Below are 27,527 nucleotides of genomic sequence, written 5' to 3' on the forward strand. Positions count from 1 at the left end.
TATTTTAATGAGATCTTTGTATATTGCATCTTATTGAAAGTTTGATCTGTGATTTTTAAGTGTCCGTGGCGCCTTTAAATTGGGTTAATGTTAGTGTCCGCACCTACAAGGAATGTTGTTGTGAACTTCATTGTCAGTTTAGTATTTGCGTCTTTAAATGCTTCTAGCTTCCTTGAGGCAAATAACTATCAGCTGATATTAGTTCTGATGCACGGTATTGGTCGATGTTTAATATTATCACAGATTATCTGTTCCTGGTGTGAAAGTGGACTTCCGTGATGCGCGAATGTTATCAGGGTTAGCGTTAAGAACCGTGTGACTTCCGTTTAATTTGAACATTTTGCATAAATTTTGAGCTAAATTTGTAGTCGTCATTTGGAGGAACATTAATCGTCTTTCTGGACTTCGCCCCATAGTGTCTTATTCATTGAGGCTAATATACTGCTTATTCTGCTTCAGGTCATGTATATCGTGTGTTTATTTAGTTTAAGTGGCTTGTATAAAAATTTTAGTTTGTTTTAGAACACATTGCCCGTTCTGAGCTTGGCCTCGAATATGTACGTGACCAGGAACGGTAGAATTTCAGACAGTTGCCAAGAGATTGGTTTAATCATTTGTTCCAGCAGAATTTAGTATAAATATTGAATTTTGAAATGTCCTTAAGCGAACTCTAAGTGGTGTCTAAAATCTTCTGGTAACTAGTATGTTAAGGGCCAAAATTATACCACCACCTTACAGCTGGAGGGAATTGATACCATGAAACCGGCAGGGCTGTCCATAAATCGGTAAGAGTACTAGGGGGTGGAGATCTCTTCTGAACAGCACGCTGAGAGGCATCCCAGATATGCTCAATGATGTTCATGTCAGGAGAGTTTGGTGGCCGATCCGAAGTGTTTAAACTCATAAGAGTGTTCCTGGAGCCACTCAGTAGCAATTCGGGACGTGTGGTGTGTCGCATTGTCATGCTGGAATTTCCGTAGTCTGTCGGAATGCGCAATGGACATGAATGGATGCAGGTAATCAGACAGGACGCTTAAGTACGTGTCACGTGTCAGAGTCGTATTTAGACGTATCAAGGGTACCATATCATTCCAACTGCACACGATGCACACCATTAGAGACCTCCGCCAGCTTGAACAGTCCGCTGCTGACATGCGGGGTCCATGGATTCATGAGGTTGTCCAATACACGTCCATCCGCTCGATACAATTTGAAACGAGACTCGTCCGACCTGGCAACATGTTACCAAAAAAATGGCTCTGAGCACTATGGGACTCAACTGCTGAGGTCATTAGTCCCCTAGAACTTAGAACTAGTTAAACCTAACTAACCTAAGGACATCACAAACATCCATGCCCGAGGCAGGATTCGAACCTGCGATCGTAGCGGTCTTGCGGTTCCAGACTGCAGCGCCTTTAACCGCACGGCCACTTCGGCCGGCGCAACATGTTACCACTCATCAACAGTCCAATGTCGGTGTTGACGGGCCCAGGCGAGGCGTAAAGTTTTGTGTCGTGAAATCGAGGGTACATGAGTGGACCTTCGGTTCCTAAAGCCCACATCGATGATGTTTCGTTGAATGGTTCGCACATTGATACTTATTGATGGCCCATCGTTTAAATCTGCAGCAATTTGCGGAAGGGTTACACTTCTGTCACGTTAAACGATTCTCTTCAGTCGTAGTTGGTCCCTTTCTTGCAGAATTTTTTCCCAGCCGCAGCAATGTCGTAGATTTGATGTTTTCCCGGATTCCTGATATTCACGGTACACTCTCGGTACAATCTTGAAATGGTCGTACGGGAAAATCCCCACTTCATAGCTATCTCGGAGCTGCTGCATCCCATCGCTCGTGCGCCGACTATAATACCACATTCAAACTCAGTTAAATCTTGGATAACCCGCCATTGTAACAGCAGTAACCGATCTAAGAACTGCAGCAGACACTTGTTGTCTTGTATAGGCGTTGCTGATTGCAGCGTCGTATTCTGCCTGTTTACTGAATACTGTGCAGTCTACCTGTTTACATATCTCTATATTTGAATAAGCATGCCTATACCAGTTTGTTTGGCGCTTCAGTGTATTTGGCTTGAACTTCGTATCATTAGTCTTTTATCTTATGGTCTGACAAACAGTGACTGCATGCGAGTTATAATTGGCATTTCCTGCCATCACTGATTATTGTTCACTATTAAAATTTATTGTTGTGTAATTAAATATTTTCTTGGATTAATGTAATTCTGTTTGTGTTAAATAAATTTGTATACTGTACCAGTGAATGAACTGTACCAAATCCCCATTGTCTAGACCTTCGTCGTTTTCCTTCGTGAACAAATTAAGAGCCCGAATTTTCGCACTTGAACTACCTGCTCTGATTTTGGCTCTGGAGAAAGAATGGGCTGCCACCCCTACCCACCCTGCCTAGATATTCAGACACTCATTGGAACTATCCCCAGTAGAGTTGAAGCAATGGTGGACACACTGAGTTTGATGCGAACAAATAGCTCTCTGGTTACTTTTGATCAGATAGTGTTGTCTGACAGTGGTTCTGTGAAAAGTTTACCTACTACTCAAGCTAAAGCACGGTTGTTGAATAGAGTTTTTTTTTTTTTTTTTTTTTTTTTTTTTTTTAGTAAGGTGTTACCGGACCAAACTGCTGAAGTCATCGGTCCCTAAGCTTACTCACTACTTAATCTAACTTAGACTAACTTATGCTAAGGACAACACACCCATGCCCGAGGGAAGACTCGAACCTCCGATGGGGGGAGCCGCAAGGAACGTGACAAGACGCCCTAGACAGCGCGTCTACTCCTTCCGATCTGAACATGTAAGTGTAGAAAAGTTGTGGAATGTTTTCAAAGAGATAGTATCAACAGCAATTGAGAGACATATACCACATAATCCCCCATGGTACACAAAACGTGTCAGATCGTTGTTGCTTAAGCAACGAAAAAAGCATTCCAAATTTGAAAGAACGCAAAATCCCCAAGATTGGCAAAGTTTTACAGATGTTCGAAATAAGGCGCGTACTTAAATGCGAGATACTTTTAATAATTTCCACAACGAAATTCTGTCTCGAAATCTGGCAGAAAACCCAAAGAGATTCTGGTCATACATAAGGCACACCAGCGGCAAGACACAATCAATACCTTCACTGCGCGATAACAACGGTGGAGTCACTGATGACAGTGCCACTAAAGCAGAGTTATTAAACATGGTTTTCCGAAACTCCTTCACCAAAGAAGACGAAGTAAATATTCCTGAATTCCAATCAAGAACAACTGCCAAGATGAGAAACATAGAAGTAGATATCCCCGGTGTAACAAAGCAGCTTAAATCACTTAATAAAGGCAAGGCCTCCGGTCCAGACAATCTGAGTAGTCATCAGATGATCAAAACGACTTGCAAAATGATTTAGATAAGATATCTGTATGGTGCGAAAAGTGGCAATTGACCCTGAATAAAGAAAAGAGCGAAGTTATTCACATGAGCACTAACAGAAATCAGCTAAATTTCGATTACGCGATAAGTCACAGAAATCTGAGGGCTGTAAATTCAACTAAATACTTAGGGATTACAATTACAAATAAACTAAATTGGAACGATCTCATAGATAATATTGTGGGTAGAGAAAACCAAAGACTGCGATTCATTGGCGGAACACTTAGAAGGTGCAAAAGGTCTACCAAAGACACTGCTTACACTACGCCTTTCCGCCCTGTTCTGGAGTACTACTGTGCGGTGTGGGATCCGCATCAGATGGGACTGACGGATGACATCGAAAAAGTACAAAGAAGGGCAGCTCCTTTTGTATCATCGCGAAATAGGAGAGATAGTGTCACAGACAAGACACGTGAATTGGAGTGGCAATCATTAAAACAAAGGCGTTTTTCGTTGCGACGGGATCTTCTCATGAAATTTCAATCACTAGTTTTCTCCTCCGATTGCGAAAACATTCTGTTGGCACCCACCTACATAGGGAGAAACGATCAGCACGATAAAATAAGAGAAATCAAGGATCGCACGGAAAAATTAAAGTGCTCGTTTTTCCCGCGTGTCGTTCGAGAGTGGAACAGTAGAGAGACAGCATGAAGGTTAGATTAGATTAGATTAGATTATTACTTGTTCCATAAATCATGAATACGACACTTCGTAATGTTGTGGAACGTGTCAGGTTAATAAAAGGTGTCTGTACAAGATATTACATTAGACAAAATATTACATGACACTCAAAATTTTTAATTTTTTTTATTTTATTTTATTTTTTATTTTTTTTTTTTTTGTGGGGGTTGGGAACTTACCCACTGACTATATCCAAAAATTCATCTAATGAGTAGAAGGAGTTGCCATTAAGAAATTCTTTTAATTTCCTTTTAAATGCTATATGTCTATCTGTCAGACTTTTGATGCTATTAGGTAAGTGACCACAGACTTTTGTAGCAGCATAATTTACCCCCTTCCGAGCCAAAGTTAGATTTAACCTGGAGTAGTGAAGATCATCCTTTCTCCTAGTGTTGTAGCCATGTACACTGCAATTACTTTTGAATTCGTTCGGATTGTTAATAACAAATTTCATAAGTGAATATATATATTGTGAGGCTACAGTGAAGATTTCTAGCTCTTTAAATAAGTGTCTGCAGGATGATCTTGGATGAGCTCCAGCAATTATTCCGATTACACGCTTTTGTGCAATGAACACTCTTTTACTCATTGATGAGTTACCCCAGAATATGATGCCATACGAAAGCAGAGAATGAAAATAGGCGTGGTAAGCTAATTTACTGAGATGTATATCGCCAAAATTTGCAATGACTCTAATAGCATAAGTAGCTGAACTCAAACGTTTAAGCAGATCCTCAGTGTATTTTTTTCCACTTTAACCCCTCATCAATGCATACACCAAGAAATTTTGAATATTCTACCTTAGCTACCGATTTCTGATCGAAGTCTATATTTATTAATGGGGTCATTCCATTTACTGTGTGGAACTGTATATACTGTGTTTTGTCAAAGTTTAATGAGAGCCCATTTGTAGAGAACCACTTAATGATTCTCTCAAAAACATCGTTTTCAATTTCACCAGTTAATTCTTTTGTCTGTCGGGTGTGATAGCTATACTTGTATCATCGGCAAAAAGTACCGGCTTTGCATCTTGGTGAATATAGAATGGCAAGTCATTAATATATATTAAGAACAGCAAAGGACCCAAGACCGAACCTTGCGGCACGCCATTCTTGATTGTTCCCCAGTTTGAGAAATCACCGGTTTTTCGTATACAGGGTGTTACAAAAAGGTACGGCCAAACTTTCAGCAAACATTCCTCACACACAAAGAAAGAAAATATGTTATGTGGACATGTGCCCGGAAACGCTTACTTTCCATGTTAGAGCTCATTTTATTACTTCTCTTCAAATCACATTAATCATGGAATGGAAACACACGGCAACAGAACGTATCAGCGTGACTTCAAACACTTTGTTACAGGAAATGTTCAAAATGTCATCCGTTAGCGAGGATACATGCATCCACCCTCCGTCGCATGGAATCCCTGATGCGCTGATGCAGCCCTGGAGAATGGGGTAATGTATCACAGCCGTCCACAATACGAGCACGAAGAGTCTCTACAGTTGGTACCGGGGTTGCGTAGACAAGAGCTTTCAAATGCCCCCATAAATGAAAGTCAAGAGGGTTGACGTCAGGAGAGCGTGGAGGCCATGGAGTTGGTCCGCCTCTACCAATCGATCAGTCACCGAATCTGTTGTTGAGAAGCGTACGAACACTTCGACTGAAATGTGCAGGAGCTCCATCGTGCATGAACCACATGTTGTGTCGTACTTGTAAAGGCACATGTTCTAGCAGCACAGGTAGAGTATCCCGTATGAAATCACGATAACGTGCTCCATTGAGCGTAGGTGGAAGAACATGGGGCCCAATCAAGACATCATCAACAATGCCTGCCCAAACGTTCACAGAAAATCTGTGTTGATGACGTGATTGCACTATTGCGTGCGGATTCTCGTCAGCCCACACATGTTGATTGTGAAAATTTACAATTTGATCACGTTGGAATGAAGCCTCATCCGTAAAGACAACATTTGCACTGTAATGAGGATTGACACAATGCTGGATAAACCATTCGCAGAAGTGTACCCGTGGAGGCCAATGAGCTGCTGATAGTGCCTGCACACGCTGTACATGGTACGGAAACAACTGGTTCTCCCGTAGCACTCTCCACACAGTGACGTGGTCAACGTGTACGGCAGCAACTTCTCTGACGCTGACATTAGGGTTATCGTCAACTGCACGAAGAATTGCCTCGTCCATTGCAGGTGTCTTCGTCGTTCTAGGTCTTCCCCAGTCGCGAGTCATAGGCTGGAATGTTCCGTGCTCCCTAAGACGCCGATCAATTGCTTCGAACGTCTTCCTGTCGGGACACCTTCGTTCTGGAAATCTGTCTCGATACAAACGTACCGCGCCACGGCTATTGCCCCGTGCTAATCCATACATCAAATGGGCATCTGCCAACTCCGCATTTGTAAACATTGCACTGACTGCAAAACCACGTTCGTGATGAGCACTAACCTGTTGATGCTACGTACTGATGTGCTTGATGCTAGTACTGTAGAGCAATGAGTCGCATGTCAACACAAGCACCGAAGTCAACATTACCTTCCTTCAATTGGGCCAACTGGCGGTGAATCGAGGAAGTACAGTACATACTGACGAAACTAAAATGAGCTCTAACATGGAAATTAAGCGTTTCCGGACACATGCCCACATAACATCTTTTCTTTATTTGTGTGTGAGAAATGCTTCCTGAAAGTTGGGTCGTACCTTTTTGTAACACCCTGTATTATGGGAACTGCTTATTTCAACTTCCGGCACTCTTCCAGTTAGATAAGATTTAAACCATTTGAGCACTGTCCCATTCATACCACAATACTTGAGCTTATCTAGAAGTATTCCATAATTACACAATGAAAAGCCTTTGATAGATCACAAAAAATCCCAACGGGTGACTTCCGGTTACTCAGAGCATTTAATATTTCATTAGTGAAAGTACATATAGCATTTTCCGTTGAGGAACCCCTCTGGAAACCAAACTAAATTTTGTTAAAACTTTATTTTTACAAAGGTGTTGTAATCTCCCCACGGAAAATTACCCTCTACCACGCAATAATTAATAATTATCAATCAAATCATCCACATTTATTCACTTTTGGAAAGTATCTGATCGGATTTTCTAGTAATATATGCGCCGACAGCTCGTCGACGCCAAGGTATTTTTCTAGTAAGTTTATTCTTTGGAAGAACAGAGATACATATATGTACTCTCCATGGTTGTCAGGGACGGATAAGGAGGACAGCTTCGGAAGTATCGGTTGGAAGATTGTCGGGTTGCTAAAAGAGACATATTCCTTCTTCTTCTCGCTAAAGCGAGCTATTAACGTTTGTGCCACTAGCGGGTTATTTGAAGAGAGAGAAAAACTGTAAACGCAAATTAAGTAAGACTTGGAATCAACAGAAAACGGAACATGTAATGGAGATGGATTGAATATACAATTTTCCTCAGAAATAAGGTTTGTGACCCTTTTATTCCAGAGTGAATGACGAATGAGTTCTCTGTCTGAATCATTGATGATTGTCTTGGCCCTGTAATTAGTGGGGAAGTTTAAGTTGTGACGAAGAGAGCCTGCAATCACCGAGATTTTATAAAATCGTCCAAAAAGGCTTCGGACACATCTGAAATTCTAAATCTGTCGTAAAATGAACGAATGGTTCAAACGATCGATTTTCCCAACTGAATGCAGCGCTTAACAATAATAATAGATATAAAGATCTTTTACAGCAAGCCAGCCGCTGAATATTAAGACGAAGGGCTCCACCAGAGATTCTATTGGGCTGAGTTCACGTAATTAAATAATATATTTAAAACTGTATATAGATAAAGGACAGAGAGAGAGAGAGAGAGAGAGAGCGAATGAAATTAAGGAAAATACGCAGAATCCTCCATTAGTATAATTGTTTGTCTGTCTTATCACGGATCAGCCCAAAGATAAAACAGGAGGCCCTTACTTTACTGTACAGGTTTATGTGTGAGAGACACTACACCAAGTTAGCGGCAAGCTGCATTCACATACTTTCATCATTTACAGTATAATCCATTATAATGGCCAATCCGTGACAGGACACGTTTTTGGACGTTGTTAAAATAATTTTGTTCTCTGTTTCATGTGAACTACGACGAGCCAACTTAACTGACACTTGGAAAAAAGAAGAAATACTCGCAGTCACATTAAGTGGATCTACAAATAAGAACATAAAACAACACGCTGGGCGCAGAGAAAAGGCCAGATCTATAATTTTATTATTAAAGCTTGCTAGTATAGAAGTAGTATACGCTTTTCTATTTAGTGTTATTGGATACTTGAACACTGATTAATTGTGTTCATGCTAGATGTAGTTTGATTGACCTGCCCCAGTTGCATTTATCTGTATAAGTACAGTAAGAAACTAGCCACAGAAGTACTCTTGTGTGAACGGAGTTACATATAGTGACAGTAGAAGGGAGAGATATATATATTGACGGTAGAACATTTATATGGTTTTAACTAGGGCAATGTTTAAGATGAGTCAAGCAGAACAGCACGCAACAGCCTTCAGCTGTTAGCACTGATAATAATGATGTAGTAAGAAGTGTTGTAGAACCGATCGCTGCAGATAGCGCAATAGAACGCCCGGTAGACACGGCTGGAGATGTAACAGCAAGTACGCAACATGGATTAGATCCATTGGTAATTATCATGAGACAGATGCAGATGATAACCGAGAGCATGAATAATATGAAAACCGATATTAATGCGAAATTAGCCTCGGTTACTGAAGGGCAAAATGATTTGAATACAAAATTAGCCTCAGTTACTGAAGGGCAAAATGATTTGAATACAAAATTAGCCTCAGTTACGGAAGGGCAGGAAAATTTGAAAACTGAGATTAAGCAGCAGTTACAAGACAGTTTTTCCGAATTAGAGCAGCGGATAGAGGCGAAGACAAAGGAACTTAAAGATCAGGCCGAAGAGACGGAACGAAAATTAACTGCACAAATAGAATTGGTGAAAGCTCAATGTGAGGAATCTACTCACCGCGTACGTGTAGAAATGAAGGAGTATGTGGCTATTAAGATAGATACCGTACGGGAACAGGTGGAAATGGTTCCGCAATTAGTACAAAAGCAAGATGCCATGTCATGTGCAATTGCGCAACTTCCTGAATTGGCACGTACGCAGACTAACCTAAAGGAAAGTGTTGAACATCTGACAGAGCGTCAAGATGTTATAGACCACCAAATTAATGTATTAACGGGTAAATTATCCGAAATCACATTAGAAAACAAAAGGCTAATGTGTGAAAACGTTGAGCAAAATGTTAAGGCAGCATTCCAGAGTCTATCCGGCAAACAGGAAGAGAATATGTTTGCGAAAGGACTTGAGGAAGTGCGACAGCAGTTAGGTGCTGATTTCGAGCATTGGAAACAAACGATAGAAGAGTCGATACGCGTTTCACAACAAGGCTCAGAACAAATGAATACAGGCCAGCAGCAGAAGTTGGCAGCGACTATAGAGCCAGTTACTGCACATTCGCACACGATACCGACTTGTGCAAGTAACTCAAACATGAAATTGCCTCGAGCTAGTTGTTCGCGTGAAGTCTTATCTAACGGAGATTACGAAAGCCTTTGCCATGCCGAAGAAAAAATGATAAAGCATCGGCAATTCCAGATTTTTAACACTGACAAAAGGGGGGTCCATCCAATTGTTTTTATTCGAAGTTTCAGAGGAGTGCTACCCAGAACTTGGTCGGAGTGGCAGAAGATCAGTTTCGTTACAGGATATATACAAGGTTCGGGGGCGATTTGGGCCTCGGACATGACTTCTGTTTGCTCGACATATGACGATTTTGAGAAGGCGTTTTTAGCAAAGTTCTGGTCAGAAGGGGTACAGGAACGCCTAAGGCAGGAGGTGCTCTACGCAGAGCCTTTCTCCTTTTCAAAAGGAAGCCTTAGGAAGTATTTGGAAAAATATATAAATAAAACTAGATACTGGGACAGACCTATGCCATTGCCAGACATAATAAACATACTTAAGGCAAGACTACCAATTAGCATCCGGAATCAATTGATTTACGGCAATGATAAAGACTTGGAGTCGTTCCTCACGACGTTAGACCATATAGAAATTATTGAAGAGAACAACCAGAAAGCCCGTAATAACAGATTCCAATATAGGGAGATAGAACCTCCGCCAAACGGTAGGCAAGGGAATGGACAGAGATCGTTAAATAGTGGAGAAACCCCTCAAAATCTCAATAATAATATCGGCAATAGTCTTGCGAGGGGCTATCCAAGGAACAACAGGAATGGGAAAAGATACAATCCCGTGTGGGGGAACGAAAGGAATTTCAGACCTCAAGCCTGGAATAATAACAGTAATAGAAAGTGGAATCAACCGGGGGGAATGAACTCAAATAACCAACATCAGTGGGGACGGACATCTACGAATCAACCGGTAATTACCGAAGTGACGGATGATGTCAACCAGCAGGCAAATCAAAATCCAACAAACTTGTAAGGACCCACTCGTGCCCCGGAGGAGCGGTCAACAATTGGTTGAGGGGCAACAGGATATATGTACCCATGCTAATGTATAATGATGAACGATTACTGGCAGATGAACTGACCGAGGACTTAGAACCACAGGATGAGGATAAGGAACAGGTGGCAGTAGCCGAAGTGCAAGTCATTTTGGAGACCGTACCTATAGTGGCGGTTTTAGATACAGCTGCAACCACAAATGTTATTTCGGAGGCACTATTCAACAAGATCAGAAATATAAGACGAGTACCAATTTTTCCAGTTCAAAATTGCAGAATAATAGGCGCCGTTGGGGCTAGATCGGCTAATGTAAAAGTGCAGCCACTACTTAGTGTAGAAGTCGGAAATGTAGCAATATTAAGCACATTCCTTGTTGTGAAAAATTTGGTGGTAGATTGCATTATCGGGGTCGACAGCCTACGTCAATACGGATGCAGAATAGATTTTAAAACAGGAAACATTTGGTTGAATGTTAATAAACAAGAAGTTGAGTTGGAGTTGTTGAAAAAAGAAAGCCTTACGAGAAAATATAATTGTGGGATCAGTGTGCAAGTAATCAGGACGGCACAAAATTCTAAACAGCATGTAATTAGTGAGTTCCAAGTCAAAGGAGATTTCGGTCAATTAGTATACGAGAAGTTAAATGAATCCGACTGCATTACTGAAGATCAGAAGAAGCAGCTAAAAGAATTATTATTAGCGTATAAAAACGTGTTTGATGAAAGGCCAGGAGTTATTAAGGGATACATATGCCATCTCTACGTTAAGCCGCACGAAACGTATTGTAGAACTTTCTATCCTGTTCCCTGGAGGTTAAAGGCTCAAGTTCAGAAAGAAATAGATCGCATGTTGAAATGGGGTTTGATCGAACCCTCTACAAGCCCATACTGCTCCCCATTGTTGGTCGTGCCAAAAGCAAATGGGACTGTGAGACTGGTACTCGACGCCAGAGAAATAAATAAAATTATAATTCCAGTGAGAACACATCCGGAAAACATAGACGAACTTATACAACGGTTCCAGGATGTCCAATATTTGACAAGCATTGATTTGCGGAGTTCTTATTGGCAAGTCAAGCTGAATGAGTGATCAAGGAAATATACGGCTTTCATTTATTCCGGAAGAAGTTACCAATTTACTGTAGTTCCTTGCGGACTCAACATTAGTGCTGGAATCTTTATAGCAGCTCTAGATTATGCACTAGGCCCTGAACTAAGAACCAGGATAACAGTGTTTGTTGATGATTTGCTTATTGCATCGAAGACTTGGGAGGAGCATATTATCTTACTGAGCCGGGTGTTGGACGTGTTTAAAACCATGGGAATAACTGCTAACCTACAGAAATCCCATTTTGCAGTAAACAGAATCAAGTTCCTGGGGCATATAATTGACGCAAAGGGAATTTTACCAACCAAGGAGAAGCTAATTGCGATTAGTAAATTTCCAACACCCAGAAATAGGAGGCAATTAAAAGGGTTTATGGGTCTTGCCTCATTTTTTAGAAGATTTATAACAAATCAGGCCATGAATGCAGCAGCTCTAAATAGTTTACTGAAGAAGGATGTGCCCTGGCTCTGGACATTAGAGTGTCACGAAGCATTCGAGGAGATAAAGAAACAATTAGTAAATGCACCGCTTTTGTACCATCCGGACATGCAAGAAGAATTTTACTTGTCAACAGATTCGTCGAATGTGGGTCTTGGAGCGTGCCTTTTCCAAGTACGCAAGATAAATGGACAACTCACCTTCTGTCCTATTGCGTTTGCCAGTCGTGTTTTGTCCAACGGTGAACGAACTTACACGACGACAGAATTAGAGGCTCTTGCGGTCGTCTGGGGTTTTAAAAAATTTCATTATTATCTATATGGGTGAAAGACTATCGTATATTGCGATCATCAATCATTAACGTTTTTACAAACGTGTAGACTGTTACACCCCAGACTGGCTAGATGGACTCTCGCTCTGCAACAATACCAATTTAAGATCGTGCATGTCTCAGGACAACAAAACATTATTGCTGACGCTCTATCAAGGTCACCGCAGGGTTTAACCAAAGAGATTGAAGTAAATAATAACTCAGAATTCCCTGTATTGCTGCTGCACGAAAATCCATTTAAGACGTACTACGTCAATTTGTGTGCGCATATGGCCCAGTTGCAGAAAAGAGATGCTCAATGGGGAAGTGTCATTCAAAGGTTACAACACCAACCTTCGGATCAGATGGCAAATTATTACAAACTGGTAAATGGCGTATTATTTTTCCGCTGTGGAAGGCCAAACAAAGTCCGTTGGTGTGTTTGTATACCTGAGGCGCAAATAGAGAAACTTGTATGGTTCACTCATTTAACCTGGGGACATTTCGGTGCGACAAAATGTGCAGACAAGATAAGTGGGTACTGTTATTTTCCCAGCATAAAGCGCAGAGTGCATGAGGATTTAAAGAAATGCATAATCTGCCAAAAACAAAGCCGAATTCAAAAGGGAGTAAGCACCCATTATACTCTATATTAGTCCAAGAACCAAAAGAATTAATTTCGTGCGATCTGTGTGGACCGTTACCTACTTCAAGAGGTGGTGTTAGATATGTGTTGGCATTTCGCGATGTGTGTACGAAATACGTAAAGCTATACCCGATAAAGGCGGCTACAGCGAAAGTAATTGTATTAAGATTGATAAGGGATTATCTTCCACATGTTGGTACCCCTAAAGCGATCATAACAGACAATGCCAAGATATTCACGGGACTCCGATGGAAACAAACTTTGTCTCAAGTCGGTGTGAAACCCATACTAACATCATTTTACCACCCACAAGGCAATTTAGTTGAGAGAATTTTTAGAGAGTTCAATCGATTTATGAGGACGTATTGCCATAATAAGCAGACTGCGTGGGCAAATTCTGTGGAAGAGTTTGAGCAGATATACAATAACATGCCCCACTCCTCAACTGGATATACACCTCATGAATTGATGTTCGAAGCAAAAGAGGAAAACTTCTGGACTGAACATATGCCCAAAACTCAGGAAACTGAGATGCCTTGGGAAGAAAAAATAAGACAAGCCATCATAAATATGACGAAAAAAGCTGATCAGAGAAAACAACAATTTGACAAATTAATCAAGAGGGTACAGACATACCGGGTCGGAGAAAAGGTACTAGTCAAAAGACATACCAAATCATCCTTAATAAAGAAAAGTATAAAGAAATGGGAGTTACTATATACTGGCCCATACATTATCATACAAATTCCGAATCCTGGGGCTTATCTATTAGCATACCCGGGGTCGAACAAAATAAAAGGGTTATTTTCCCATAACGACTTGAAAAAATTTAATGAAGATTAGAAGATAGGGAGAAATGGTGTTGCGAGTGACAGAGATGAACGCTCGAAAAAAACATAACAATAAACTGTGTGTGTAGTGTTAGAAAACTTTAAATTGAAATAATTAATCAGTGACACAGAATATAGAAATAGTGACTAACTATTACTATCGAGTGTTGCAAAGAAGATAGTGGAGATAGGCTTCACCTGTGTTTGGGTGAACATGGAACTTTAGCATTGCTAATGTCATCAAGATTTATAAAGGATCTAACTGACCTTCAAGAACAATGAAATGTTTCCCGTAAATGACGCTGAATAATCAAAAGAGGTTCCGAGTGAAGGTTCATATATAATTTCAAGTGCACACTTAGATGTGTAAACGTGTGAAGGGATGTGTTGAGGCAGTGAATCATGAGTGACGGTTAACGCCGCAAAGATAATTTCCCGCGCAAAACAGTTGACGTCGGCGCGAGAGTTAGAATCGATATAGACGACACAGATACGCTTTGTAAGAGACTCGCACCAAACGCGAGGATAAACTGATTCATGTTGAACTTTGAAAGGAAAAGGTGTTATAATTAGAAGTTAAGAGTTTTTAATTTATTATTGAATGTTTAAAGAAAGTAATATTCATAGAATTAGTAGTTATTTAATGGATCGTGTTCGTTTGGAATTTTTGTTTGAAAGAGAAAAATCCATTTCCATATATGTGCATGTGTGAACGCCGTATGAATCAGAGAATAAATGAAAGAAGTGAATCCGCATTCCTCAATGCTAATAACTTTTACATTTCAACAATCAATTGGAGAAATATGTGTATTTAGGATAAAAAGTTTTTGAGTATTGATAAATTACATGACTTTCAAGGAAATGAGGGATTATGTCTTTGTATAAAATGAACCACACTTTCCATTATTCGATGATTTGAATCCAAAATCTACTGTAAGTTGCATGAATCCTTTAAATTACGAAGAACAAATCATTGACAGAAATGTGTCAGAATTTTCGGACTTATAAGCACAAGTGGGGATGCAAAGTCCGAAAGAGTATTCAAACTAGAATAAATATGAGGATGTTTTGGCAACAGCATTAGTTAATGATGAAATTCCTTGAAGTACGTCGTAAGAAAAAGGATGCATGAAGCCATAAGGATTTTGCTTTCAAAAAGGAGAATCTTGGACGGTGCAACCTAACCAGTTCTCATTGCTAATTCTTTCGGAATGAATGTTGCATGTGAAATCGGGTATCCCTGTTCCTTCTACTCTTCCCATTGGGGGCCGCGTAGAAGACCGACTACAAAGTGGGCCGCGTAGAAGATCGACTACAAATGTGGACGTCGGGGACATGCAAGACCCGGGGGAGTTTTAGCACCGCAAGAGATTGTCCTAGGAACAAGATTGTAAAACGAAAACTTACATTATTTATTGTAAAATGTTTTTTTTTTGCTAGAGGCACAAATCACTCTTCTCCAAAGCGTTATATAAATCGATCCCTATCTTTTATTTAGAGATCTATTTCCACAATTATTTTTTTCTCCTTCTATAGGCTTTCCTATCTTCTATGTGCCGTAAGCTGGGGGTCTAGGCTTAAGAGGTTTTCCAAGGTTTCCCTGCTTAAGAAAGTTCCCGAATGGGTAGACCCTGATAACAGGTTCATGAAAGATCATCTTCCTTGGTTGTGCACAGCAGACATAACACATTGATGCACGTAAAAGCAATACAGCCGCGGTACCTGTCTCGTCATTTCTTCTGTTTTCAATATTTCTTTTCTTCGTCTGTCTTAAACATAATATTCTTTTTCAGTCGGAGGACTGACAATTATCACTTCCGGGTTATCCACACTAATAGATAGCTCGCGAAGTGTGTTCGGCAAATAAAAATTGAGCTCACAAACTTCGCTCGCTGCGAGGGGCGTTGTAATCTCCCCACGGAAAATTACCCTCTACCACGCAATAATTAATAATTATCAATCAAATCATCCACATTTATTCACTTTTGGAAAGTATCTGATCGGATTTTCTAGTAATATATGCGCCGACAGCTCGTCGACGCCAAGGTATTTTTCTAGTAAGTTTATTCTTTGGAAGAACAGAGATACATATATGTATTCTCCATGGTTGTCAGGGACGGATAAGGAGGACAGCTTCGGAAGTATCGGTTGGAAGATTGTCGGGTTGCTAAAAGAGACATATTCCTTCTTCTTCTCGCTAAAGCGAGCTATTAACGTTTGTGCCACTAGCGGGTTATTTGAAGAGAGAGAAAAACTGTAAACGCAAATTAAGTAAGACTTGGAATCAACAGAAAACGGAACATGTAATGGAGATGGATTGAATATACAATTTTCCTCAGAAATAAGGTTTGTGACCCTTTTATTCCAGAGTGAATGACGAATGAGTTCTCTGTCTGAATCATTGATGATTGTCTTGGCCCTGTAATTAGTGGGGAAGTTTAAGTTGTGACGAAGAGAGCCTGCAATCACCGAGATTTTATAAAATCGTCCAAAAAGGCTTCGGACACATCTGAAATTCTAAATCTGTCGTAAAATGAACGAATGGTTCAAACGATCGATTTTCCCAACTGAATGCAGCGCTTAACAATAATAATAGATATAAAGATCTTTTACAGCAAGCCAGCCGCTGAATATTAAGACGAAGGGCTCCACCAGAGATTCTATTGGGCTGAGTTCACGTAATTAAATAATATATTTAAAACTGTATATAATATAAATGACAGAGAGAGAGAGAGAGAGAGAGAGGGAGAGAGAGAGAGAGCGAATGAAATTAAGGAAAATACGCAGAATCCTCCATTAGTATAATTGTTTGTCTGTCTTATCACGGATCAGCCCAAAGATAAAACAGGAGGCCCTTACTTTACTGTACAGGTTTATGTGTGAGAGACATTACACCAAGTTAGCGGCAAGCTGCATTCACATACTTTCATCATTTACAGTATAATCCATTATAGTGTGAAGCTACTCTACAATACATTACTTTTTCGAGAATTTTGGATAGGGCAGTCAGAAGAGAGACTGGGCGGTAGTTGTCGACATCAACTGAACCCTCTGCGAGGCACTTTATTATGAATAGCAGAGTAATCACGTAGATGTAGATGCAGATCTACATCTACATCTACATCTACATGATTACTCCGCAATTCATAAGTGCTGGGCAGAGGATTCATCGAACCACAATCATACTATCTCCCTACCATTCCACTCCCGAACTGCGCGTGGGAAAAACGAACACCTAAACCTTTCTGTTCGAGCTCTGATTTCTCTTATTTTATTTTGATGGTCATTCATACCTATGTAGGTTGGGCTCAACAAAATATTTTCGCATTCGGAAGAGAAAGTTGGTGACTGAAATTTCGTAAATAGATCTCGCCGCGACGAAAACCGTCTTTGCTTCAATGAATTCCATCCCAACTCGCGTATCATATCTGTCACACTCTCTGCCCTATTATGTGATAATACAAAACGAGCTGCCCTTTTTTGCACCCTTTCGATGTCCTCCGTCAATCCCACCTGGTAAGCATCCCACACCGCACAGCAATATTCTAACAGAGGACGAACGAGTGTAGTGTAAGCTGTCTCTTTAGTGGAATTGTTGCATCTTCTAAGTGTCCTGCCAATGAAACGCAGCCTTTGGCTCGCTTTCCCCACAATATTATCTATGTGGTCTTTCCAACTGAAGTTGTTCGTAATTTTAACACCCAGGTACTTAGTTGAATTGACAGCCTTGAAAATTGTACTATTTATCGACTAATCGAATTCCAATGGATTTCTTTTGGAACTCATGTGGATCACCTCACACTTTTCGTTATTTAGCGTCAACTGTCACCTGCCACACCATACAGCAATCTTTTCTAAATCGCTTTGCAACTGATACTGGTCTTCGGAAGACCTTACTAGACGGTAAATTATAGCATCATCTGCGAACAACCTAAGAGAACTGCTCAGATTGTCACCCAGATCATTTATATAGATCAGGAACAGCAAAGGTCCCAGGACGCTTCCCTGGGGAACACCTGATATCACTTCAGTTTTACTCGATGATTTGCCGTCTATTACTACGAACTGCGACTTTCCTGACAGGAAATCACGAATCCAGTCGCACAACTGAGACGATACCCCATAGGCCCGCAGCTTGATCAGAAGTCACTTGTGAGGAACGGTGTCGAAAGCTTTCCGGAAATCTAGACATACGGAATCAACTTGAGATCCCGTGTCGATAGCGGCCATTACCTCGTGCGAATAAAAAGCTAGCTGCGTTGCACAAGAACGATGTTTTCTGAAACCATGCTGATTACGTATGAGATGTAGAAAAGAGCTTACCGCCGGTTCTTGCGCTTGTCCCAGCCCATGAGGAAGTGCAGCGGCTTGGGCGTGACGGCCATGCCGGCGGCTGCCATCAGCTCGTCAAGCGTGGGGCAGCCCTTGGGCACCGACAGCTGTGGCGACGCGGGGGGCGGCGGGTTGGGCCGCAGCTGCGGGGGCCGGCGCAACTGCGGGGGCGGCGCGGCCGTCGCCAGGTCCGGCTGCGCCTCCTTGAGCAGGCAGTGGTCCGTGCACGACGCCAGGATCATGTCCAGCTCCTCCTCCTCGGGGCACTCGCGGCTCGGGCAGGGGCTCCACCACACCTGCGCAAACGGGAGGAACGGTGGAGAAAACAGACCAGTCGCCAGTACCGCACCAAAAGTAGTTAATCCTTACGGAAATGCATACAGGAGAACGACGGTTCAAACCTGCCTCCGGCCATCCTCATCTACCTTTTCCGTCATTTCCCTAAGTCGCTTCAGGAAAATGCCTGAATTATTCCATTGAAAGGGTTTGGCCGAGTTCCTTCCCGCATCCTTCCCTAATCCGATGGGACTGATGATCTCGCTGTTTGGTTCCCTTCTTTTAAATTTCGCCACTTACTTTACAAAAAGATCCATAACCAACTAAAAAGCATCGCGTGTTTCTTATACATTGCAGTAAAGTCAATGAAATGAAGCAGACTCTCACACATCGACAACATCACATAGAAATGGCATAATATACACAAAAAACGCACTTGAAAATGCGAATCATTTCCCGAAACGCATGATGTGAAAAGTAAATAAAGAAAATCATGACTGGCAGCAGAAGAATTATTTATAAAAAAAATGTTCAAATGTGTGTGAAATCTTATGGGACTGAACTGCTAAGGTCATCAGTCCCTAAGCTTACACACTACTTAACCTAAATCATCCTAAGGAAAAATACACACACCCATGCCCGAGGGAGGACTCGAACCTCCGGGACCAGCTGCACAGTCCATGACTGTAGCGCCCCAGACCGCTCGGCTAATCCCGCGCGGCAATTATTTATAAACAAACCTATGACTATCCTTTTTATAATACTATTACATTCCATCCTGGATTTCTACTGTTTGACAGTCTTTTTTTAACCTGTCAAGGAGATTAATTTCAGCATGAACTGCTAAATAGTTGTTTAAACAAGAAGCTAAGAAAGCGACTGGTTAAGTGCTTAATATGTAGCGTGGCCTTGTATAGTGCAGAAACGTGGACTTTGAGAAAGCAGGATGAGAAGAGAATTGAAGCATATGAAATGTGGATATGGCGCAGAATGGAGATCAGCCGGGCTGACAAAGTCCGGAATGAAGAAGTACTGAGGAGACTTGGAGAACAACGGAGGATGCTGCTGACGGCGAAGAACAGGAAACTAAACAGGATGGGACACATCCTAAAAAGAGATTGCCTTCTAGTAGAGGCAATTGAAGGTTTCGTTCCGGGAAAGAGAGGGAAGGGCAGAAGAGTGTTCCAGATGCTGGATGTTGTCAGCAGGCCACAGGGAGGGTGCCAAAGAATGAAGAGGAACGCAGAAGACAGAGAAGCATGGAGGGCTATGCAGTCAGAACCTGCCGCAAGGCAGACAACCCAATGATGATCTACATCTACATCTACATCCATACTCCGCAAGCCACCTGACGGTGTGTGGCGGAGGGTAACCTGAGTACCTCTATCGGTTCTCCCTTCTATTCCAGTCTCGTATTTTTCGTGGCAAGAAGGATTGTCGCTATGCCTCTGTGTGGGCTCTAATCTCTCTGATTTTATCCTCATGGTCTCTTCGCGAGATATACGTAGGAGGGAGAAATATACTGCTGGACTCTTCGGTGAAGGTATGTTCTCGAAACTTTAACAAAAGCCCGTACCGAACTACTGAGCGTCTCTCCTGCAGAGTCTTCCACTGGGGTTTATCTATCATCTCCGTAATGCTTTCGTGATTACTAAATGACCCTGTAACAAAGCGCGCTGCTCTCCGTTGGATCTTCTCTATCTCTTCTATCAACCCTATCTGGTACGGATCCCACACCGCTGAGAAGTATTCAAGCAGTGGGCGAACAAGCGTACTGTAACCTACTTCCTTTGTTTTCGGATTGCATTTCCTTAGGATTCTTCCAATGAATCTCAGTCTGGCATCTGCTTTACCGACGATCAACTTTATGTGATCATTCCATTTTAAATCACTCCTAATGCGTACTCCCAGATAATTTATGGAATTAACTGCTTCCAGTTGCTGACCTGCGATTTTGTAGCTAAATGATAAGGGATCTATCTTTCTATGTATTCGCAGCACCTTACACTTGATAATGATTACCTGTAAACGAAATAACTATTGTGTACTAATACGCAGGTTTCGTGCCATCGCATCCCGGCAGATCGCCTGCCTACTACTTACCTCCACCTTCCCCGTATCCGGGTGCCTCATGACGTAGGCGGAGGGCGTGTCCCCCGGCGTCTCCATGTGCGGGATGAGCATCAGCGAGTGGTGGAAGGCGGCGTTGAGCACCAGAGCGATGATCACCACCGGCTTGTACCTGCCGAACTTGTCCACCAGGTAGCCTGCAACAGCCGCCGGCCAAGCCGTCACATGCGTGCGCGCCGACTCCGAAAACCTACTGTCCACAGATAATCAAATGGTTCAAATGGCTCTGAGCACTATGGGACTTAACATCTCAAGTCATCAGCCCCCTAGAACTTAGACTACTTAAACCTACCTAACCTAAGGACATCACACACATCCACGCCCGAGGCAGGATTCGAACCTGCGACCGTAGCGGTCGCGCGGTTCCAGACTGAAGCGCCTAGAATCGCTCGGCCCACAGATAATCATCTAGCTCCACTGAACTGTAGACTAGACATTCTTCTGTCTCCCATTAATGCACGAGCTGCCTTGTGCACCTCTTGATCGCTCACCTCTCTTTACTGTCCCGTCAATTTAAGTTTAGGAAGGTAAAATTTTATTTTCTCCTGTTGCGACCAGCTCTTGCTACTGAGCAATGCTCCAGTACGGTATAGGCCAGTGTTGAATGCTGAGTTTTACAGAATTGTTGAAGTCTCTATTGCCACTAGTTGATGTATTTGCCTGTTCGATTCTGTCCCACCTCTCACCACGCGATGTTTTAGAGTGACAATTATTGAACTAAACGAAATAAAATCGTCATAACTTCTGAACGGTTAGCGTTAGTACGTTCAAACTGCACGGTTGGCTGCGTGGCATGGTGGAAATTAGTACGCGCTCTATGATTTGGTTTAGCGAAGAAGCCCACTTTCATTTGGATGGGTTCATCAATAATGTTTATTGCTTTGGGGGACTGAGAATTGCATCCCGCGATCGAGAAGTCTCTTCATCCTCAACTTGTGACAGTGCGGTGTGCAGCGCCCAGTCACGGAATTATCGGTGCGATATTCCTAGATGGCACAGCGACTACCGAACGGTACGTGAAGGTTTTGGAAGACGATTTCATCCCTATTATCCAAAGTCACACTGATTTCGATAAGATGTGCTCCATGCAAGGCGAAGTTCGATCCCATCGAAGCAGGAGAGTGTCTGATGTCCTGGAGGAGCCCTTTGGGGACCGCATTCCGGCTCTGGGTTACCAAGAGACCACTGGCATACGTCTCGATTGGCCGCCATATTCTCCGGATCTGAACACATGCGACTCCTTTTTGTGGGGCTATATTAAAGACAACGCGTACAGCAATAACTCCAAAACCATTGCTGAGCTGTAAACATCCATCCAGGAGGTCATCGATAGCATCGGTGTTCCGACACTTCAGCGGATCATGCAGAATTGCGCTATTCGTCTGCGCCACATCATCGCCAATGATAGCAGGCACATCGAACATGTCATAACCGAAATCCGAATATCTGTAGTGACGTTCACATGTTGAATAAAGTGTGTGAACGCCATAGTTTGTTACTACGAGGGTCACTCCAAAAGAAATACACACTATTTTTGTAAAAATAGAGTTTTCATTTTGCATGTGTGAAAGTTTTACAGTGTGTAGACACATCCTTCCCGTTTGTTTTCAAACTTAGTTTAACCTGTTCCCGTGAGTGGCGCCGTCACAGCATGTCTTCAAGATGGATACTACACTTGACGTTCGCCAGAAGCAAAGTGCTATCACAGAATTCCTGTGCTGTAAAAACGAGACAGTGGTAAACATCTAAAAGAGGTTGACAAAGGTGTATGGAGATGCTGCTGTCGATCGCAGTGCAGTTAGTCGGTGGGCAAGCAGGTTACGTGATGACAGCGGGCACGGCAATATTGAGGATTGTCCTCGCAGCAGCAGGCCTTGTACTGCACACGCTCCAAACAATGTGCAAAGTGTTAACGAATTGGTGACTGCTGGCAGACGCATCACAGTGAACGAATTGTCACGCTACGTTGGGATAGGGGAAGGAAGTGTTTGCAGAATACTGAAAGTGTTGGCGTTAAAAAAGGTTTGTGCCAGGTGGGTTCCCAGGATGTTGACAGTGGTTCATAAAGAAACAAGAAAAACGGCATGCAGAGAAATTTTGGAACAGTACGAGAATGGTGGAGATGAATTTCTTGGAAGAATTGTGACAGGTGATGAAACATGGCTCCATCATTTTTCACCAGAAACGAAGAGGCAATCAATGGAGTGGCATCATGCAAATTCACCCAAGCAAAAAAATTCAAAACCACACCTTCTGCTGGAAAAGTTATGGCTTCGGTGTTTTTCGATTCTGAAGGACTCTTGCTTGTGGACATCATGCCAAGTGGAACCACCATAAATTATGATGCATATGTGGCGACACTGAAGAAACACATCGGCAAAAGCAGGATGTTTTGCTGTTGTACGACAATGCATGGCCACATGTCAGTCAAAAAACAATGGAAGCGATCACAAAACTCGGATGGACAACACTGAAACACCCGCCTTACAGTCCTGACCTGGCTCCATGTGACTATCATCTCTTTGGGAAACTGAAAGACTCTCTTCGTTAAACAGGGTTTGAAGATGATGACACCCTTGTGCACACTGCCAAACAGTGGCTCCAGCAGGTTGGTCCAGAACTCTACCGTGCGGGTATACAGGCGCTGGTTCCAAGATGCCGTAAGGCAGTTGAGAAGGATGGAAATTATTTGGAGAAATGAAAATATAGTTCCTAAAGGATGTATCAACGCACTGTAAAACTTTCAAACTTGTAGAATAAAAGATGGATTTAAAAAAAAAATTGTGTGCATTTCTTTTGGAGTGACCCTCGTAATTTACGTTTTTTTTTCATACAGTTCAATTATTGTCATCCTGTACATAATGCACCTCAGAACACTGTCGAACACGATCGCTTTGCTGGCCCAGGTGTTACGGTTTGAGGAGGTATAACGTTCCATGGACCTACTGACCTTCAGATCTTTCAACATGGTACCCTCACTGGTCAACATTAGTGTGACACTATACTCATTCCCCATGTGCGTCTTTTGAGGGGTACATTGGGTCCTGGCTTCATTTTTATGGCTGAAGATGTACGACCGCATCGCTCAGTGCCAGTGGAGGAGCTCTTGGAGCGAGAGTGTACCATTGCGAAGCGATATGAAATGGAATGAGCATGTGAGGACTGTGGTAGGGAAGGTGAGGGATCCGCACCAGGTAGGATTGAAAGGAAAGACGAGATGCTAGATTTGTTACCGGTCTTCGATCAGCATGCACATGTTATGGATATGCTTCAGCAACTCAACTGGGAATCTATGGAGGTAAGTTGTACAGAAATCAGACGGCAGCTATAAGAGTCGAGGAGCAAGAAAGGAAAGCAGTGGTTGAGAAGGGACTGAGACATGGTCTTTATGCTGAGCAAGCAATAAAGGAAATCTAAGAAAAATTTGGAACAGGAATCAAAGTCCAGGGGCAAGAAATAAAAACTTTGAGGTTTGCCAGTGACTCTGTAATTCCGTCAGAGATAGCAAAGGACTTGGAAAAGCAGCTGAACAGAATGGACAGTGTATTGAAAGGAGGATATGAGACGAACACCAACAAAAGCAAAGTAAGGATAATGAAATGTAGTAGAAGTAAATAAGGTGATGCTGAGGGAATTAGATTAGGAAACTAGACTTAAAGTAGTAGATAAGTATTGCTATTTGGGCAGCAAAATAATTGTTGTTGATCGATGTAAAGAGACAGAAAATGCAGACTGGCAAAGGGAAAAAAGCGTTTGTGAAGAAGAAAAATTTGTTAACGTCAAATATAGATTTAAGTGTTAGGAAGTCTTTTCTGAAAATGTTTGTATGGAGTGTAGCCATACATGGAAGTGAAATATGGATGATTAACAGTTTAGACATGAACAGAATAGAGGCTTTTCAAATGTGGTGCTACAGAAGAATGATGATGATTAAGTGGGTAGATTGTGTAACTAGTGAGGAGGCTCTGAACAGGACTGGGAAAAAAAAAGAAATAGCCGGCCGGGGTGGCCGAGCAGTTCTAGGCGCTACAGTCTGGAACCGCGCGACTGCTACGGTCGCAGGTTCGAATACTGCCTCGGGCATGGATGTGTGTGATGTCCTTAGGTTAGTTAGGTTTAAGTAGTTCTAAGTTCTAGAGGACTGGTGACCTCAGAAGTTAAGTCCCATAGTGCTCAGAGCCATTTGAGCCAAAAAAGAAATTTTGTATAATATGACTAAAGGAAGAGGTCGGTGTATAGGATACATTTTGAGACAGCAAGGGATCGCCAATTTAGTATTGGAGGGAAGCATGGAGGATAAAAATCGTAGAGGGAGACCAAGAGATGAATACAGTAAGCAAATTCAAAAGAATATAGCTAGCAGCAGTTATTCAGAGATGAAGAAGCTTACACAGGACATAACGGTAGCATAGAGAGCTGCATCAAACCAGTCTTCGGACTGAAGACTACAACAACAACAATATCGCGATTATATCTTTCATCCTCAGGATGAGAAAATTCTTTTTCTTTGAGTTTCTCATAGTCCACATTTCGTGTATGCGAAAACAAACTGACTTGAATATCACCGATTGTCGTCCTAAGTCTGTAATTTCAGCGATTAGAGCGGCTGCATTATGACTGCGCGCATACTTGCATACTTATTTGAAAAGATCGGCCATCTTCGTGGGACGTCGGTCGTTGGTGGAACCCACCGATCTCACTGCCACTGTAACCGCAGCCCAACATCGGAAGTTAAGCTAACCTCGCCGAACGCACACTTGTTATAGTAACAGATTTTGCGTTTTGTGTCTTCTTAATCTTATTTTGTTAATCGTTTTGTTTTCGTGACATGCTGCAAAGGCTGCACCGAGGTCTGGTATTTTGCCTATTAGTGTGTTCCACTAGAGCAATGAATTATTTTAAAGCAAAATAGCTACCAGAATGTCCGTTTTACGATACCGGTAGCTGGAGGAAAAAAAGCATAAATAAAAACGTGTACGGATTAACGTTGGTTTTTTAATGAAAATAGTTTCAACAGTGAAGAAGTTAGAACAACAGCGAAGAAGTTCTGTTATTTGGCATTTACGAAGAATGTAAGACACAAAGGATAAAGTAAAAAGGCATTGTTTATTGCTTTATAAATTTTCCTTGACGTGATTGTAATTACAGATTTTCTCGATCAGTATAGATGTTTTGAAATGTTTGGCTGACACGTTTCCTGTTCTTTCAGTTTTCAGGAGTGTGACGAATTTACCAACTTACCAAACGAGCTTTGTTAAGAACATCTAATATGGATTTTGCTTTGATTATTAAGTCTGGTATCGTTGCTTGTTCGTACAGAATAGTCCCTCAAACGTCACTTTCACCGTTCAGGTACCAAACTGAATGGCAAACTGCTCACACAGCACTCACATTTTTTGTCGCTGACGTGTGAACGAAAATGATCACTCGTGGCAAGCGAGACTCAGTACAGGGCAGCAGACTTGTTTGTCATGAGCAGTCAGTTGAAACAAGAAAGTCGTGTAAAAGGGACTTTTACAAAGCGACATGTGTCGCTGGGTCCAACAAACGCTCATCTTTAAGCAAGGTTCCCAAAAGCAACTAAAGTGACGCCATAGGGAAAAAAAAACTCACATTAAAGCTGCCGTACTTGCCTGAGTGAAACTGCATGAGGCACTTTCATATTTGATATCTGGCGATTACCTGTCATTTATCCATGTCCTCCCTCACCACTACAATTTGAATGTTATTCTGTACTGAATATTGTAACTATGCTTCCTGCAGTTACACTAAAAGATACTATATAGTTGTGATTTCCTGTATTAAAACCTATATTCATTTCGAAATTATGCTACCGCCAGAAACATTGTTGTTTCCTCTCCCAAATCCACTGAGAAAAAGTTTAAGAAAATTGACGTTGCCAGTACTTGAATCTGAATGTACTGGCAGCATTGCATTAATTTTCCTATTTGCAGATTTAAATGAGTTGCTGTCAAACTAAAAATCAGGTTCCACTAATTACTCAATAATATTTGCTTATTCACACACAAATCTTATCCATGCCTTACACACGGTGTATCAGACAGAATCATCCGAATTTAAACAATCATAACTATTATGTTATTTGAGATACATGCGTGAACAACGTACTGTTGGAAAGAGCAAACTCTCGAGTTTTACATGGGACACCGCGACACTAGCATCTGGAAATGTGGGAATTTTTAAATCAAAGGATTATTGAACGATGGATCGGTCGCACTGGACCAAATGATTCAGCCTCACATTACTGGCCTCCAAAGTGACTGTATGTGATTATTTCTTGTGGGGGTTTATAAAAGACTCTGTTTATGGGCCACTGTTACCAACAACGAATGAACTGATGAACTGCGACATCGCATAACGGCAGCTGTGGAAGCTGTAACTCAAGATATGCTTGCTGCAGTGTGGGAACAATCTAAATACCACATTCAATATGCAATGCATCTCAAGGGGGCGGGGCATATTGAAGACCTATGAAAAGGCATGAAAAAACTCTTTGACTTTCCCGTTCATGAAAAAACAAAATCCATTGTATACGTTTATTAGTTTCAGAAATCGAATGATTCTTTTTCATACACCTTGTAAACACAAACATAATAGTACTTTTTACCACATAAATTAACCATTATGTGCTCACAAAGGTTTTATATACCAAAGTCGCACTTCTTGCCAATGTAGCACAACAGACTGCACTAAAAACGGCGTATTTTCGAGAGATCTTTACTGTGGCATGACACTGAAACTACATACTTTCGTAATATGGAAGTATAGAGAGGAAAACCACTAAATACA

At 41.8% G+C, this 27,527-nt stretch overlaps 1 protein-coding gene across 1 annotated transcript in view; it reads right to left on the bottom strand.

Moving 5' to 3' along the window:
* Positions 1–27,527, bottom strand: part of LOC126213416 (uncharacterized) — a 156,728-nt gene that overhangs the window by 108,546 nt on the left and 20,655 nt on the right. The window contains exons 4-6 of the mRNA XM_049941463.1: positions 20,691–20,854; positions 18,491–18,607; positions 18,303–18,418 (exon numbers count right to left, since the gene is read on the bottom strand). Coding sequence (XP_049797420.1) covers positions 18,303–18,418; positions 18,491–18,607; positions 20,691–20,854 — 397 coding nt within the window. The remainder of the gene's footprint in view (positions 1–18,302; positions 18,419–18,490; positions 18,608–20,690; positions 20,855–27,527) is intronic.

Source organism: Schistocerca nitens, chromosome 1 (genome assembly GCF_023898315.1).
Source record: "Schistocerca nitens isolate TAMUIC-IGC-003100 chromosome 1, iqSchNite1.1, whole genome shotgun sequence".
Lineage (NCBI taxonomy): Eukaryota > Metazoa > Arthropoda > Insecta > Orthoptera > Acrididae > Schistocerca > Schistocerca nitens.